At 35.7% G+C, this 15,828-nt stretch overlaps 1 protein-coding gene across 4 annotated transcripts in view; it reads right to left on the bottom strand.

Annotated features, from left to right (window-relative positions):
• Positions 1 to 15,828, bottom strand: part of KCNIP4 (potassium voltage-gated channel interacting protein 4) — a 385,281-nt gene that overhangs the window by 335,462 nt on the left and 33,991 nt on the right. Inside the window, exons 1-2 of one of the 4 annotated variants that reach the window (XM_053976053.1) lie at positions 7,975 to 8,062; positions 7,046 to 7,194 (exon numbers count right to left, since the gene is read on the bottom strand). The exons of 2 other annotated variants lie outside the window; for them this stretch is intronic. In XM_053976053.1, the coding sequence (XP_053832028.1) occupies positions 7,046 to 7,193 (148 nt within the window). In that variant the 5' untranslated portion in view covers position 7,194; positions 7,975 to 8,062. Of the gene's footprint in view, positions 1 to 7,045; positions 7,195 to 7,550; positions 7,653 to 7,974; positions 8,063 to 15,828 lie in introns of those variants that run through there. One more of the 4 variants, XM_053976052.1, reaches the window with a different exon arrangement.

Genomic DNA, 15,828 nt, shown 5'->3' with positions numbered 1-15,828 from the left:
TTAGTAAAATGAATAGTTTTCAAATATCTGCATAATACTCAACCAGTAACTCCAATTTTACTGGAGAAACAAAAATTAGAGAATATTATATTTCTGGTATACCTAGCTGATTAAAAAGCAATTGATCAGCTATTCTTTACATTCTTCAGCCCAACTGAAGAAGATTGTGTTTTAATAGTTTAAACTGACTGAAGGATAAGTTGATCACTGGTAAGTAGGATTAATGATCTCAAAACCAAAAAATTAAATTTCACTATGCAGAGTCCAGAGTGACATTCCTGGAAAGGTTCCAGCCAGCTTGATGGTTCCTCATGCTTTTTATATGAAAAGAAAACACACATTTGCAATGACTAATCAAAAATTAAATGGTTTATAAAAAGGGTCTGTTCACAGCCCTTAATTAGAGCTAGTTTAAAATTCTGCATTCTTAGGACACATGCAAACAACTTCATGCTAATACTGGTCAGTAGGAAGAGAAAGAGACACAAAGAGCAAAAAAGCTCATGAGTTCAAGGTACTGCTCTGCAAATGCAGAGTTTTAGGCAGCAACCTGTCACAAGTTAAGGCTCCATCTTCCAGCATCCTGTCCTTCCTAATACCAGCAATGCCGGAATTAGAAAGGTGGCAATTGCAGGAGACCATAAAAATCCATTCTGACAAGAAGGAAACAAACCTCCAAGAGAAAAGGAGAGACAGACCTTGTTGTGTAATGTTTATATATCCAGGGAAGCATAAAGTAGAAACTCCATGAAGTGATACACCCACATCTTTCTGAGCCTTATTTCTCATGGGTTAATTTTGGAGCATGTTTACCCTTTGAATGGCAAACCCTCAGGAAATCTGATTTCCATGGAATATCATTCCCCTTACATAACAGGCACATTCACTCTAAGGAGAACTGAATTAATAATCTGCACTTTGCAACTTGCTATCTTTGTATCAAGCATCTTTAAAAACTTAGTTATGGATAATACTTCTTTAGGCACTAATAACTGTTTCAAGGGCTCTAAAGATGCAGGTATGCATTCTCCCTACACTGTAAACTAGTGGCTATTGCAAGAGTTCAGCCACTTTATTTTAAAGTTTGTAAATGTTTAAAAACCCTATAAGTACAGAGTAAAGCTGCAAGATCTTTTATAATAACTGTGGCCTCTAACTAATAATTTTAAAACTTTAAGAAGAATCAAAAGTTTCATAGGATAAATATTCATGGGGTGTTTCTTATAAGAAATAAAGGAGAATGACTATTAAACTGTCTCAATCCAAAAATGATGTGACATAATTTCATACATACAAAAGTGTCTGTCAGAGCCTCACATTTTCATTAGCTACATGCAATGCTCAGTTTAACAGGTCTCTACATAGCTACACAGTAAAATCCCTTTCCAAAACATTAATCTGGAAAGATTCTAAATTGTGAGACTCAATGTTTTTTCAATTCCCATTTTAATGCTCTGAAAGATAGCAAAAAATTCCTAAATAGCACACCTTCCTGTTAATTTGTGACATTAACTATTACTGCTGCCCTGAAGAGAGTATTAGAAGTCTTATTGAGATTAGATCCCTCTATGCTACAAATTTAAAAGAAACTTATGTTCACCGGCGAGAGCCTCTAATTTTACTGCCGTGATTTTCCTTTCAGAGTTAGCATTTGGCAAGAAGGGAAGAAACTACAAGGTGCCCCTTTCTGCCAGGCAACTTAATACAAACTCCTTTGTCTGAGATTATAATGGGTAAACAGGCTTTAGTGTAAAGCAAAAAAAAAAAAAAAAAAAAAAATTAAAAAATAGATTATTACCCCTCATCTTTTTTCTTTTCTTAGCATTTTTAAAACAGCTTTTTCATACTCAGTAAATATATACAATTACACCTTTATTTTAAGTGAAGAATTATTTAGCTAAGAATAGAATCCTATATTGGTTTCAAGGGAAAAAAAAATGAAATAAATAAAAATGTCCACTTATCAAAACTTTTACATTTAAATTGATTATATTAACATTTTCCATCCAGTTCATTGAGTTGAAAAATATGTATATATAATGTATTCAATATTTGTTCAGAAGGTAAAATTTTCATAATACAAAATGTATCATTTGCAAGGTATAAGGCAACATGAAACCTTGACTTACTAGAGACAAATAAGAAAACAGCGGTAATTCACACTTCATTGTAATTAAAGAAATATGCAAAGCAATATTGAACAATGTTCATTAATTGGGAAAAAATATCATTCAAAGACAGAAAATGAATAAGCTTTTCGCCCTTTATGTTTTCCTGGATCTCTGTTCTGGGTAGCAAATTTACTTCAAAAGAATATGCACACCAAGAACAGCAGCATCAAATTCTAAAACATTTTAATAAATATTTCAAACAGATTAAATGGGCTAAACATCGCTTGTTTTGAATTCTCAAGCAAATTTCTTTTTGTAGTTTTTACAAAATAAAGATTGTATTGCCTAAAACTATTAAAGGTTCAATTTTTAAATTAACTTCTATGTTTGTGTTCAGAGCATAAGATCTCAGATATGTTAATCTTTTCAGTCATTAATACATGCAGTAATGGACTGCAAAGCCTCCTTTTTCAACAGTCAAGAAATATTGCAAAGGATTATGAGCTAATTATTTACATGCAAAGTACCTAGAAAGGAAAGGAGAAGTGGGTTTGGCAAGGGACACAGTCCTCACTCTCTCCACAACTTCTCTCTCAATCCCTACTTCTTTTGCTTCCCTCTTTCTCTCCCACCTCTTTTTTTTTTTTCTCTTAGAGGCTTTCAGACTCAAAATTGCAAAGCCACGTGAACAGCAGTTCTATAGGCACATAGGAAAAATGTTTCCTAGTGCCCATAAAAAGGTCCTCTCGTGTAAATCTGTGACTTCAACAGAAACCAAACAATGCTCAAAGCATCTATGAGAAGGCGGAGGGGAAAAAAAAAACCCATGAAAACCACAAGATGTAGATTGAAATGACAGGAAATAAAACATGACACATCTGTCAGGCCAAAAAAATTCAATTACTGGACAAGTTAAGTTCTGAACTGTATATCAGCCCTGTTTTAGGAGAGGACTGTTAGTTAAGAGCAGCTACTAGGACAAGGGAATGAAGTCAGGAGTATATGGTATTCCTGACACTGAATATTTATTATTTATTGTTTTTTTTCTGACACTTTTATCTGCACCATTTATTTAATGAGTCATGATGCTTTCTAATTAAGGCAGTTGAGGGCCTTGATAGTGGAATGCAAAGCCTGTATGTAATCCTGATGTCATCAATTTCTACCTTACATGTTGTCTGTGCCTCATCACTTCACTGTTTAAAAGACAAGCACACAGCAGGTAATGCTGAGAGACCCTGGAAAAGTATTTCAGTCCAAAGGACTCCTAACCTATATGAATAAACATAAGCATTTTTGTTAATTTTTAACTAGGGATAAAGGTTTTCATGGTCTTTGAGAGACCATGTCATGTGACTAGATTTCAAAGCAATGGTCAACTTATTTGCATAGGACAAGCAAAGGCAAATGGGCCACAGAAGACAAACTACTACCCTCTTCACACGAAGTACATATTTAAAAATCTGGTACTGAAAATCTTCAGCAGGAATTTTTTGAGCTATTTAAGGTCTGAGACAGTATGAAGTATCCTAGGCGGAGCAGAATTTTAACTAGCTCTGAAATAACTTTGGCTATTTTTTCCATATATACTTTGTCAAATGCACTGTTTGACAGGGAAAAATACACACAATGATTGACAGTTTGGGATTATTCCTAAAGCACTTATACCTCTACTCATAAATATGTGATATGAGGAAACACAAACAATGTAAAAAATATAAACAGTTGATCATGCATAATATTTTTAGCAGTATAAAATACAGAGTCAGCAGCACAATACCTCCAAATTTATCTTCATGACAGACAACTTGTTGTCCTCTTTGTGTCTCTCATTTGCATTTTACAAATCTGCAGCAAATGTATATTCATGGCACAGAATGATTGTGAAAGATTCATAAGTGCCCTAGGTTAGATGAGAAGGCTGCCAATTTAATGAGAGGATACTTCAGGGCTGCCCATTTTTGAAATTAAGCGTTTTAAATTGAAAGCTTTTTCAACATGTCCTTTAAACTTGGGCTCAGAGCTTACTGCAGCATCAGGCTGTCACTGATGCACTCCTGTCACTGCCATAGTCTGTTCCTCTGGCCTCAGTTACAAGATACCTGCTCTCTGAAACTACTGTCTGATGGAATTAGTCAAATTACCAAGCCTTAAGCATTGATTAAAATACTGGGTCTAGTATGAAAATGTTTCCCATTGACAACCATGTTATTCCATTTACTTTTCTTTGAAATACAAGAAAGTGCCTTTTTTTTTTTTTTTTTTTTTAATTCTCTTGATCATCTTGTGGATGCACTTGTGCATTAAATTCCGGTTGTTTAAGTCCTACATCAGAAAGGGTTGAGTATAATTATGTTTCTGGTACTTATGAAGAACATTCTTCTTATTCCCAGATTTTGAAACAGGAAGAGCAGGAAGACGTCTCCAGTGTGACAATTTTCTAAAATGTTATCATAAGAGTGAGGATTCTCCATTCTGAAAACAGAGTTCAATCATCCCAACTTTGCAGTAAATCAAATATTTATTTTCCTGCTCCAAATTCATAAAAGAAAATTGTTTCTGAAAGAATAATTAATTCTATGAAGCTAAAACATGTTGACAAACTCAGTTGCAAGATTATACAAATAAAATAAAACATGAAAAATTAATTCTAGAGGAGAAATAGTATCTGTTTTAAAAGAGAGATCAAATATCCATTACTGTCCAGCTGCAAACTGTTACAAGGGCAATGAGTTACCAAATAATCTGGCATTTAGCACTAATCATGACATTTTAGAAATACAAACAAAAAACATTATTTATTTTTTAAATACTAAACTGCAAGCCTCAACTGCCTAATGACTATTTTTATACCACTTCAGCAGTGTAATTTAGATTAAGAAAACCAGTGGGGAATCTGATTTCTGTAAAAGAACATCTAAGAGGGAATGAACCACCACAATATCATTTGCAAACCCACTCTCATTCTTCCTACAGAAAACAGTAGGTATTGAGCAAGCAGCTCTGTGGCCACATGCTCTTCACTCCTACAGCACTGTCATGAGGAATGTTCTATTATTGCAGTCCAACAGAATCTATTTGGCCAGTGAGATCACCTTGGACAACAGCACAGTACTGAAGAAAGTACCTCAGAATGTCTGTCTTCTTGATCCTGATAAATATTCAAATCTTCTCATAGAGGTATCCCTATGGGAATACCCATAGGGCTTTCTATAATTTGGTACTATGTAAAGCAAAATTAATGGCTACATTTTGAGTTAACTATGTGTCAGATTCTGATTATGTCTCTGCCAGAGTAAAACTGAGCCTGATTTTACAGTGATTCATCTGTCTGCTAATTCACTTTACAAAAATAAAATAAATCCTTAATTCTATCATCACCTATTGACTGTTTTAAGACCCTTTTTGGAGTTGTAAATTATTAGCCAGTTTGAAGGTATTGAAGAATCAGACCTATAAACTTTGATGCAATCCGCTTTAGATTCACCCATCATTTCTATAAAGGTGATTGCTTCAAGCTACTGAGATCGGTGGTAAATAATCCAGTGGAAAAAATTCTAAAAATTCGCATGAACAGAAGGATGAGTGTTCTGAAAGAGTTACAGAAAACCAATTTTTGCATCATTAGTGTCTGTAACAATAAAAAAAAAAAAAAAAAAAAAAAAAAAAAAAAAAAAAAGAAAGTGCAGCAAATTATAGGTACAACCTGATACAATCACAGGAAATCAAACATGTATTTAGCAAACTATAATATGCATGTGATTAAAGCAGCCATTTGTTGAAAAAATGAACTTACACCTTTAAAAATGAGTGGCTGAGAATAGCTAAATGTTTGTGCTTAGATTAAAAGGAATATGAAGCACTTATTTACTTGGACAATGCAGAGATCAGTGCAGTTTAAAACCAGAGGCAGGTCGTATTTAACCAGAACATAGTTTCTAAAAGCTGGAACTAAGCTACTAGAGCATAACCTTTAAAGTAAATGTGTAAATACAGTAACATATCACACACTCAGGTTATGGTGCCTTAGCTCTTCATGACAAAGCAATGTCATGCATTTCTTTTCATTCTGTTTGACACAAATTGGATATACTGAGGACCTGGTTTGGGGTTTGTTTGTTTGTTTCTGTCATAAACTGTGTACAAGGGAATAAAAAATGCTGCCAAAATGCAAAAGAATTGTTTCAGGCAGTGTTTCTTCTCCTGTTTTTACATAATATTGCAAACTACAAATACAGTGGTAAAAAGAGGAATCTGGTGAATAAAATTCTTAACTGTTTGTATGTTCCTGAAGGAAATAATGTGAAGCAGATTAACCATCATTTCAGGACAGTTGCTGTTTAATTTATTATTCATAAAAGAGTTCAATTTTCAATGGTGAGATATTTCACGGCCAACTTCTAATTTAAAACAGAAGTATTTATTTTAGTATTTATTAATAAATACAGTACATAACATCATTATGTATAAATGTGACAGAATGTTACCTTTCTTCATTTCCTCAAAGACAAAGGGATTGATCATGTAATTTCCATGCAAATATACTCTGACAAAAATGAAAGAAGGTTTTACTCATCAAAACAGAATTTTGGGTTGGGCCCTGATAAATTAATACATCTAATTGCTGGGATTTTACATTTACTCATTTATCTTCCCACTGAAGGATTTTTTTTTTTTCTGCAGACCATGTATTTTTATGTGCGGCAAAATGAATACTCCTGCAGTACAATTATTTTTATCACATTATGATAAAGCACCTCAATCAAAGCTGCACCATTTTTAATCTCCTTGCACAATAGACTCAAGACAGCAGAGACTTTTTGTACCTGTAACTTGACTGATGTTAAATTCAGTAATACCATTGTATCAAAAATTCAGAATTCTTGGAAGGACAACATTTTCCCCTACACTAAAATTTTCAATAGAAAAGGTACCTTTAGAGCTCAAACTTTTCCAGGCAAAAATTCGCTTTATCAAGCAGCAATTCCTAAGCATTTTCTTACAGCTTGCAGGCTTCTGAGGATACTGTTGCAAATCTTCATTCTCTTCATGTGTTTTCTTCTCAGGGGCTAACACTTCCATCCTAAACAAAAACTTAACCTTTAGTTTTCCTGCAGGATATATACACAACTTAATTCCAAAGACTATGGGTAAGGGAAATGAGGGGGAGAAGAGAGGAGATGGACTGAGGATAAAGGGAAAATATTTAGAATTTCATTAACCATTCTTAGCTCATACATTCCTAGTATTAATTAAGTGGAATTAGTGTATTAATATTCCTTTGGTTTTAATTCTTTATCTGGAACATTAATGTATTTGTAAAATATACAGATGGGGTAAAATCAGATTTTATCTAATATTTTTTAAAACTCTGACTTTAACTTAAATGATAAAAAATATGTAATATCTCTAGATGGCAAATAAATATTTACCTCTTACCTTAGTCAGTTGTTTAGGTAAAGGAAATAATGTAATCCTCTATGCATGAACCTATTATCCTTTCTATCTTAGCTTGCCTGACATCAGTGTCATAGAGGAGAGCTGCATTCCTCTAGCTGTTACTGAAAGACAGCTGCTCTACCCAGAAAAGATGAATAGTTGGGATTCTGTGCTGCCTTAATGCCACTGTCACTCAAATGCAGAAAAGCAGCTGAGCCACTTAAAGCCAGTTGTACGCTTGGGGACCATTTCTCTACACTACCTTCTCATTCACAGAGGCAGACCAATAAATTGCCACATGGCATTATTTTTCTTTGCAGACTGACACTTTGAAGAAGCCAGAGGCCGTTAGCAACAACCAACACTGACTAGGACCTAACCAAAGCTCCGCTCAGGGGCTGCAAACCGAAGGAAAGGAACCTACCCAGCGTTCCAGGACTTTGATGCCACTCCAAGGTCACGCAGGAGCCCTCAGCAGCATTCCTGTTTGCTCTTCAGCGAGCTCCAGCCGGAGACGCCGAGGAGATGAGTGCTGCTGAGGACAGACCCACCCTGCCAGCCGCAGCAGCCCTTTGCCAAGCTGCCATAGACTGCACCAGGGGAGCCCTCTGATTACAAACACAAGCTGTGCCCAGCCTGTGGCAGGACACCAAAGCGGCCCCTTTTTCACTTCCCTCTTTTTCCCTTCACACTGTGCTCTCACACACAATCTGTATCTAACAACATTAAACATGATTTCTAAAGGCAATAGGTAGGAAAGAGTCAAAGGAAAAAAAAATGGGCACTGTACACACCAGAGTTTGATACACAAAGCTGACTTTTCAATTGTTTCCTAAAGAAAGCAAGCACAATGGAACACAGCACCTTACTGCCTTCACTTCCATCAGGAGTTCCTACTGATTATGCAAAACAATCAAAGGATGCCAAGGAACAAGTATCCACTTTCTGCAATTTATCTTTTATAAGATACTGGAACTCAAAGTTTTCTTTAATCAGTCAGCTTCCCTTTGAACTGAATTAATCTCCATGCCAATTACATACATTTGCAACTTTTATGTTCATGAAGTTTCCTGTGGACATTTGAACTATGGCTTAAGCATGTTGCTTTGTGCAAAATGTTACACACAAAACCCCATACCTATCTATAACAACTGGAGACATCTCAGGTCTATCCATACAGGCAAGGACAATAAATCCACCTCTGGAAACAGCCTATCAATCAGGTGTAAGAAAGAAAGCTGTCCGTAAATTCTGTCCATAACAGCAGAGAAGCATATGCCTTAACAACCAATTTTTAGGCTGCCAAAGTAAAGGGAAGCACATCCATTCAGATTCACATTTAGGAATATATTTCAGGCCCACTGCTATTTAGAACTGAACAAGGCTTGAATTTGCACTGTTGGAACAATGCTTGAATTTGCATTGTTGGAACAACACTAGCTGGTATAAGGTCCTTTGAGTCCTTAGCATGACACAGCACTCCAGACATGGCTCTATTCCCATCACAAATCACTACCAAAGTAAGCTGAATTTCAATATGATAACAGAGTTTCTGAAACTTCAGCAGAAAAACTTCTTCCATTTTAAGCATATTTCACAGGTCTTTTATCTATATCTTTCAAAAGTGGCATTCTGCAAAAAAAAATATTAAGTTTGTGTTTACTGTGCTAAGAAATACATTTTCACCACACAATATTCAGTCTGGATTTCCAGATGATTACTGAAACAGAATTTTGATTTGCGAGAACAAAACATGAGTGTTAGTTATTACACAGAAATAACAGCTCTTTTTACAAGATAATGCTCTTAACTATTCCTACATCCCATTTTTGAATGAAATTAATGTACTCTAGAAACTAGAGTTCATCCCTTTGAACACTGGAGGTTCTCTTCTGATCAGTCTGTGCAAGGCATCTGCAGAAAGTCACCCATCTTCTCTGGTGGAACACATCTACATTGCTCCTGTCTGGTGCAAGGAGAAAACCAATCCTATGCCCATGAGCGCTGGAATATATCACCATGAAGTACAGCTCCAAACAGCTAAAACTTGAAAATGTAATTCAAGTTCAAGTTTTCTGCATATAAACCTTCACAGAAACTGCCTGCCCATGTAACAGTCAACTATAAAATCCTTGATGTCTCAGCTCAAAGGCCAGCTCTCAAAACACATTGTCATACTTCCCAGAGGGCCTCATCTCAGAGATTCATTAATCCACAGGGAGTGTGAATGGGGAACCAGACACAGGAGAAGAGACAAGCCTCTGGGAGAATGATTCCCATGATGGGATAATAAACACGAACGTGTACTGCCTAGACATGGAGCAACCGTTCACATGCAATGGGAGAGGGTTCTTGGATATGCTCCCACATCAGCATTTGAATAAAGTCTTCAGGAGGTACAAGAATACAGAGGAGTTTTGCCTGAGATGGGATGTATAAATGCAGAAATTTGATAACACTACTCAAAAGGGACTGGAGAGGTAGAATCCTTGCTGAAATCTTCAGGGTTTTCTTCAATGCACCTGAAAAAACATGTCTTATTTGCCACAGATTTGAGGAGATTCATGGGAGATAAATCTCTAGAAGGATGTACTTTTTCTAAAACTGGTTCAGAAGATGTCGAGATGTTCAGATTGCACTGTATCTGTTTCCTTGCTTCAAACCTTAATCAAGTCCACAGCAATTTTCTTCTTAATAGAAGTATACATGAATCAGAAGTTCTGTGTCATACTAATCATCATGCTATAATTCTGTAGGGAGTTTAAAATAAGCTTAAACTGTAGAACACTAAATTTCAAGGTACCACTGAATTTTTTCAAACAAATGATGCTGTACTTCATATAATCATAATAATGATTTAGAAAAGGAATCAACATCATGCTTCTGAAGCTGTTCATTTGATTTACCTCCTCCTTCTCTTCAGATTGTGTACTCTGAATTTTGAGGAAAGGAAATGAATTGACAATGAATTCCACATTTACAAACCCAAGGACTGTAAAAAATATATTACACACAATGTTAGAGAAAAACTGGTCATATTGTAAGTAACATGAGAAAAGCATGTGTGAAAAATGTATCAATCCAGGCTGCACAGGATCTTTCCTTTCCCAAAATACAGTTAATCATTTCATAATTTAGGTGAAATGAAAAAGGAATTTAAAGAGCACTCAGAGAACCTGAGCAACTTCAGGGTCTGGGAATGGGGAGATCTTTCAACTGGGAGTGAGTAGTGAAACAGGTCAGAAGGAAAATAAACAGACCTATGCACTAGTGGGAGTACCAGCAACAAGACAAATGTGGAGCAATAATCTACAAAAAACCTGAAATACCTTTGGTCTGAGCCCTTACATGTTACTGCAGCAGTAACCAAGACCCTGAACTCTTCTTGAGCACATGCAAGTTCGGAAAATGAAAACTGTTTACTGGAGCTGTAACAGTGCACAGAGACAGGGACTGCCTAAACAAAGCAGCTCATTATTTCATGCTATTGGATTTTATCTGTGATCAATTACACCCAAAAGTAAAGCTGGGTTTTTTGTAGAATTTTTTTTTTTATTTCCCATTGATGGTTAAATACCTATTTTTATGAGTGATCGAAATCATACAGGCTAAAAACTCCAGAGAGTCACAAGCTGATGAATCATATAAGGTCTGTGTGATGCCACATAGCTACAGATATTTTGAGCAATACTTATTTGAACTACAAGGAAATGTCTTCTAGCCGGGTGTAAGTGGACATGGGTGTATGAAGGTTGTATTTATATTGCTTGATCAGATTTGATCCTTGGAAAAATGAAACTGAACTTTACAGGGATTCATGGAAAACTCTGTAATTCTTCCCTCAATAATGAAATGGCAGCTCAAAAGAGTGGAGGCATCATTATAGAATGAGAAATACTTCAGGAATATTTTAGATGAAGCAGTCAAAACTGGCATCTAGATGGAATTTGGGGGGAATCTTTACAGAACTGTCTAGTTGCTTTAGCTGACTACTCTAGCACAGGTACTTCAAGAACTTTCACCGATGACTGTAAAGAAATTGTTTGACTTCAACAAAGCTAGATTAAACCAGTGATGTCTCCTGAAAACTTTGGGCCACTAGAGATTGCAGCTATAAGTTGTGAAATGAATACTGAAAAATAGGGCAAGCTTACAGAATCCAGTTCTGCATGAATGTGTGGGTGACTGCTGACATATTAAGGAATATTACAATGAGATGCTTCAGAGAAAAAGCAGGGCTTGCTTTTATTTTGTTTTTCTCAGCAGAGGCAAGTTTCAATGGTATTTTATGATACCTGATTTTGGTGGATAAAGGAAAGGATTTGTGAGTGGAAAGGAAAATTTCATTCTCTTTCTGTAGAATGAAAAATCAAACAGAAAAAGATATCAGCAAAAATGTATCAGTTATTTATTTACCCTCCCTGTATATTGCTAAGGTTTTGCTGTTGCATTAACTTGAATTTTGTTTGCATATTTTTATCTTTTTTATCATCTGTTTGTCTATTTATTGGGAAAAAAAAAGGCAGTTGGATAAACACCAGGTAACAAAAGCTTCAATATTCAATATGCTTCAATATTGACTAAAATTTGAGGTTCTATTTTTGCCAAAAGAAAACAGGTAAAATTTAATTTGTCTAGAAAATAGGGAAAAGTTGAGCAGTGCTAGTCTCATGCTTGTTCATGCACGGTGAATCTCTGTATTATAAATGAGGAGAAAAGAAAAACAAAAATAGGAATAGCGGGACAGACTGCTCCAGAATTCTTTTGGTTTTTTTAACTCTGAACATTTTTCTGGGACAACACATGTTAATAATTGATTGCAGGTTGTATTCAGGACTACTGGCTTAGAAGGAAAACATCTATGTCCACACATATTATTGCACAGTGCTGTGTGGGTCACAGAACACCTGGTGATACCCACAACAATGAACTGGCTGCATCAAGAACAATGAGCAACAACCAAGAGCAAACACTGGTGGGTGGGAATTCCAGAAAGCTCCTTTGCTGTGCCAGAGGAATTTCATGTCATAATGAGACCTCTTGGTGTTATATGTATATAGGGTTGAGATCTCATTGGATCATTCAGTAGCCAAACTAAACTGAGAGAAAAGGTTTGCCTCCTGTCAGATTATGGTGATATGAGAAATGACAATGACTGTGATATGAGTAGAAAGTATTTTAATGTCAATCCATTGTTAATGGTAATTAAAACATTCCTGCTTGCTTTTACCAATTCTCCAGAGTGCCTACGTCTACTCCCCTTGGTTAAAGCGGCAGAGAGTTTTACATTTTCAGTGTCAATAAATATTTCTTAGAAAAGAGAAACATAATCTATTTACTGATGAAAAAATCAGAGTTTTATAGCTGCCAAGAATAAGCTTTCTTGTCAATATGTCAAAGAGTAAATTCTTACAAGACTTGTTACAGGTATAGAGTAACATTTCATTTTCCAAAATTACGGGAGGAAATTAGATTAATGAGTGAGGATAAAAAGGATATGCAAGCCCTAAGAAGTTTTTTAGTTATTTCTAAAAGTTTTTCATAGGTAACTTAGCAAATTTGAGCAATCACATGCCATTGCTATGAAAGGCAATGACCCTTAGAAAAATTTTTTTTAAAAACTATTCAGCAAAATCACATAGCTGAGAAGACTTTCTGGGTTGGGTATTCCAAAGCTGAAAAGATTCATCCTCTGCCACTGAGAGGGACTCGGGCAGAGGGAGGTCAGAAAGACAAGTCGAGTAAGGCAAACGTTCCAGGACTGTTCCATTTTCTTTGTGAGAATGGTATGTTCTGATACTTTAAAAAGGTAGCAATCTACTAGAAAACGCCATCAATGTCATAGCTCATGAAGAATTAATGAGTCTATTGGATTGTTTAAATTCCTAAACAAAGATTTTTTTATCTCAGAATCACAGGATGAATATACCCAAGACCATATGACTCCATGCAAAAAGATACTTTTTTTTCCTACATCTGTGCTTGAATAAGAAAAACTCCTATTTTAAAAGTCTGAAAACTAAAACAGATGAGATTAAAGCTTTATGAGAATTATGAAATAATGATTTCTGTACCAGAAGTAGTATCATAAGAGTACAACTTTGGGAAGGACGGACAAAAAGTAGAGGAAATGAATACAAGTAGATTATTGGATTAACTTCTGTAAACCGATGGAAATGCCAACAAATTCTAAAGAGAAAGTTCCACTAGAATTTGTTGGAAATTATTTGCTCTCGGTTTAAATTGTTATTTTTACAGGTTTTACAAATAACCATATTTATCAGTAGCAGTATTAACCATATTTTGTACTTCACAGTAATAATAAAATTGTAAACGCTGTTCTAAGGCATATGCTTTGTTTTGTAACAGTAAGAGGTATTCATTTTTAAACTAGTCTTGAGCTTATTATCTGGACTAGATACACACCCTTCCTGCAACTACCTTTACTTCATTTATGACTCTACACCTATTGTGCTCAAAAACATTGACATAAATAGCAGAAGATTCCCAGTTAATTCATAACTATCACAAATCTATTTCAGATGATCATGGCTTTGGAAAATTCTTCATTTTACCTTTGCTCAGGCTCCTAATTAGACCAATATTTGTCAAAATATCCCTAGAAACAAACTTAAATTTCCTTTCTCTGTGTATCTTTATCATTTACATATCATTTATACCTAAAGAAACACGAAACAAACTGTCCATCCTTATTTTGTGGCACAGTTTCCAAAAAGCGGCAAGAATAAATTTGTCCAGGACACATAAACAATCATTCTTTTTTCTATAGATTACCCAGGACAGGACAGAGAAATTATGTTCAAGTCTCACATATCCATTTCACTAATTTTTTATAATGCCATAGAATTAAGAACACATGCAGTAAACCACACAGGGATTGTGACTTATTTATGAACATCTAAGTAGTTTTGGAAGCAGTGAAAAACACTTACTATTAGCATAGCACTGGTAACCGAAAGGGCTCATTACCATCAATTCCTTTTGCAAAATAAGCTGCTTATCAGAGACCGACCTGCAGATGGGGCAGCACTAACAAACGAAGCTAATTGAACAACATTTCCATGACCCATTTTTTTTTACCTCCGTGTTTATATAAACAATTTATTAGTAGAATCTGAAATTATTATTTTTATGGTATGCTCTTCTTAACTGGAGGTCTTTTCAGACATAAACAACTTAGAAAATGTTATGATAAATCATCAAATCTAATAACAATAATAAATCTATAAAATTAGCTCCTTACTGCTACAAAGCAATCATCATTGCTATCTTTTATTCACTGAAGAATAGGAACAAAATCTGAATGATTTTAGATGCTATAATGCCTTGTTGATATGTACAGTCCTTTAAATGGTTAAAGAAGAGAGAGGAAAAGAGGTGCAACTGAGCAACCAAAGGACTAGCTGAAATGGGAAGCTTCTAAAAATTTATTTGACCATGTGAAGTATTTATCCATTGTCAGGATCCATCCCTGTACAGGCCACCAATTATCAGCATTGGTGCTTGGCACCAATCAACAGTGGATGGGAACTAACTGCCACTTCTAGTTTATTATCTTACTCTAAGATTTCATATCTCCTCTTTGTGAGTTCTCATGGGCAGCTCCTTGCAGCACTGACTCCTTTTCTCTTTCTTCCACCAGGCTGGCTGACTTCTCCCTGTCCCTATCACAACCACCTGACCCTTTTTGTCCCTTTCTGTAAGAGCACATACTAACCTTTACTGTCCCTTGCACAACCACCTAGCCCTTCCTGTCCCTAGCATGACTGCCAGACCCTTTCTGGCCCTTGCATGACCACCTGACCCTTGCTCCTCACAGCAGCACAGCCAACTGACTTCAACTCTCTTCTCAACCAGCTAATCCACTCTTTTATAACACTCATCCTTATTGGACATAGCTGTGACCTGTTAAGGGCAGGCCTCTTCCTACTCTTTGGTAATTAGTACAGCTGCAACTCCTCAGGGGCAAGATTGCCTTCAGCATTATCTCTATTCTCCTACAATCCATCCTCCCACAATCCATAATATGATCACTGAAGAAGGAGCTCAAGGAAATAGAAGAATGCTTCTGCACAATATGCTTGGGAAGAGAAGGCAAAAAGGTCTGATATTTGGTTTTGAATAAAATTAAATATAAACCAGGAGAAGTTTTATGATTTCGTATTTCAGTAGAACATAACTCATACATTTCCTCCAAAAAGACACAGAAGCCTCATTTACCAGGGATATATACATTGCTTGGAGACAGTATCCATGA

The sequence above is a fragment of the Vidua macroura genome, chromosome 4 (genome assembly GCF_024509145.1).
Source record: "Vidua macroura isolate BioBank_ID:100142 chromosome 4, ASM2450914v1, whole genome shotgun sequence".
Taxonomy (NCBI): domain Eukaryota; kingdom Metazoa; phylum Chordata; class Aves; order Passeriformes; family Viduidae; genus Vidua; species Vidua macroura.
Note: the sequence above shows the minus strand (reverse complement) of the source record. Positions and strands in the feature narration are given on the sequence as shown.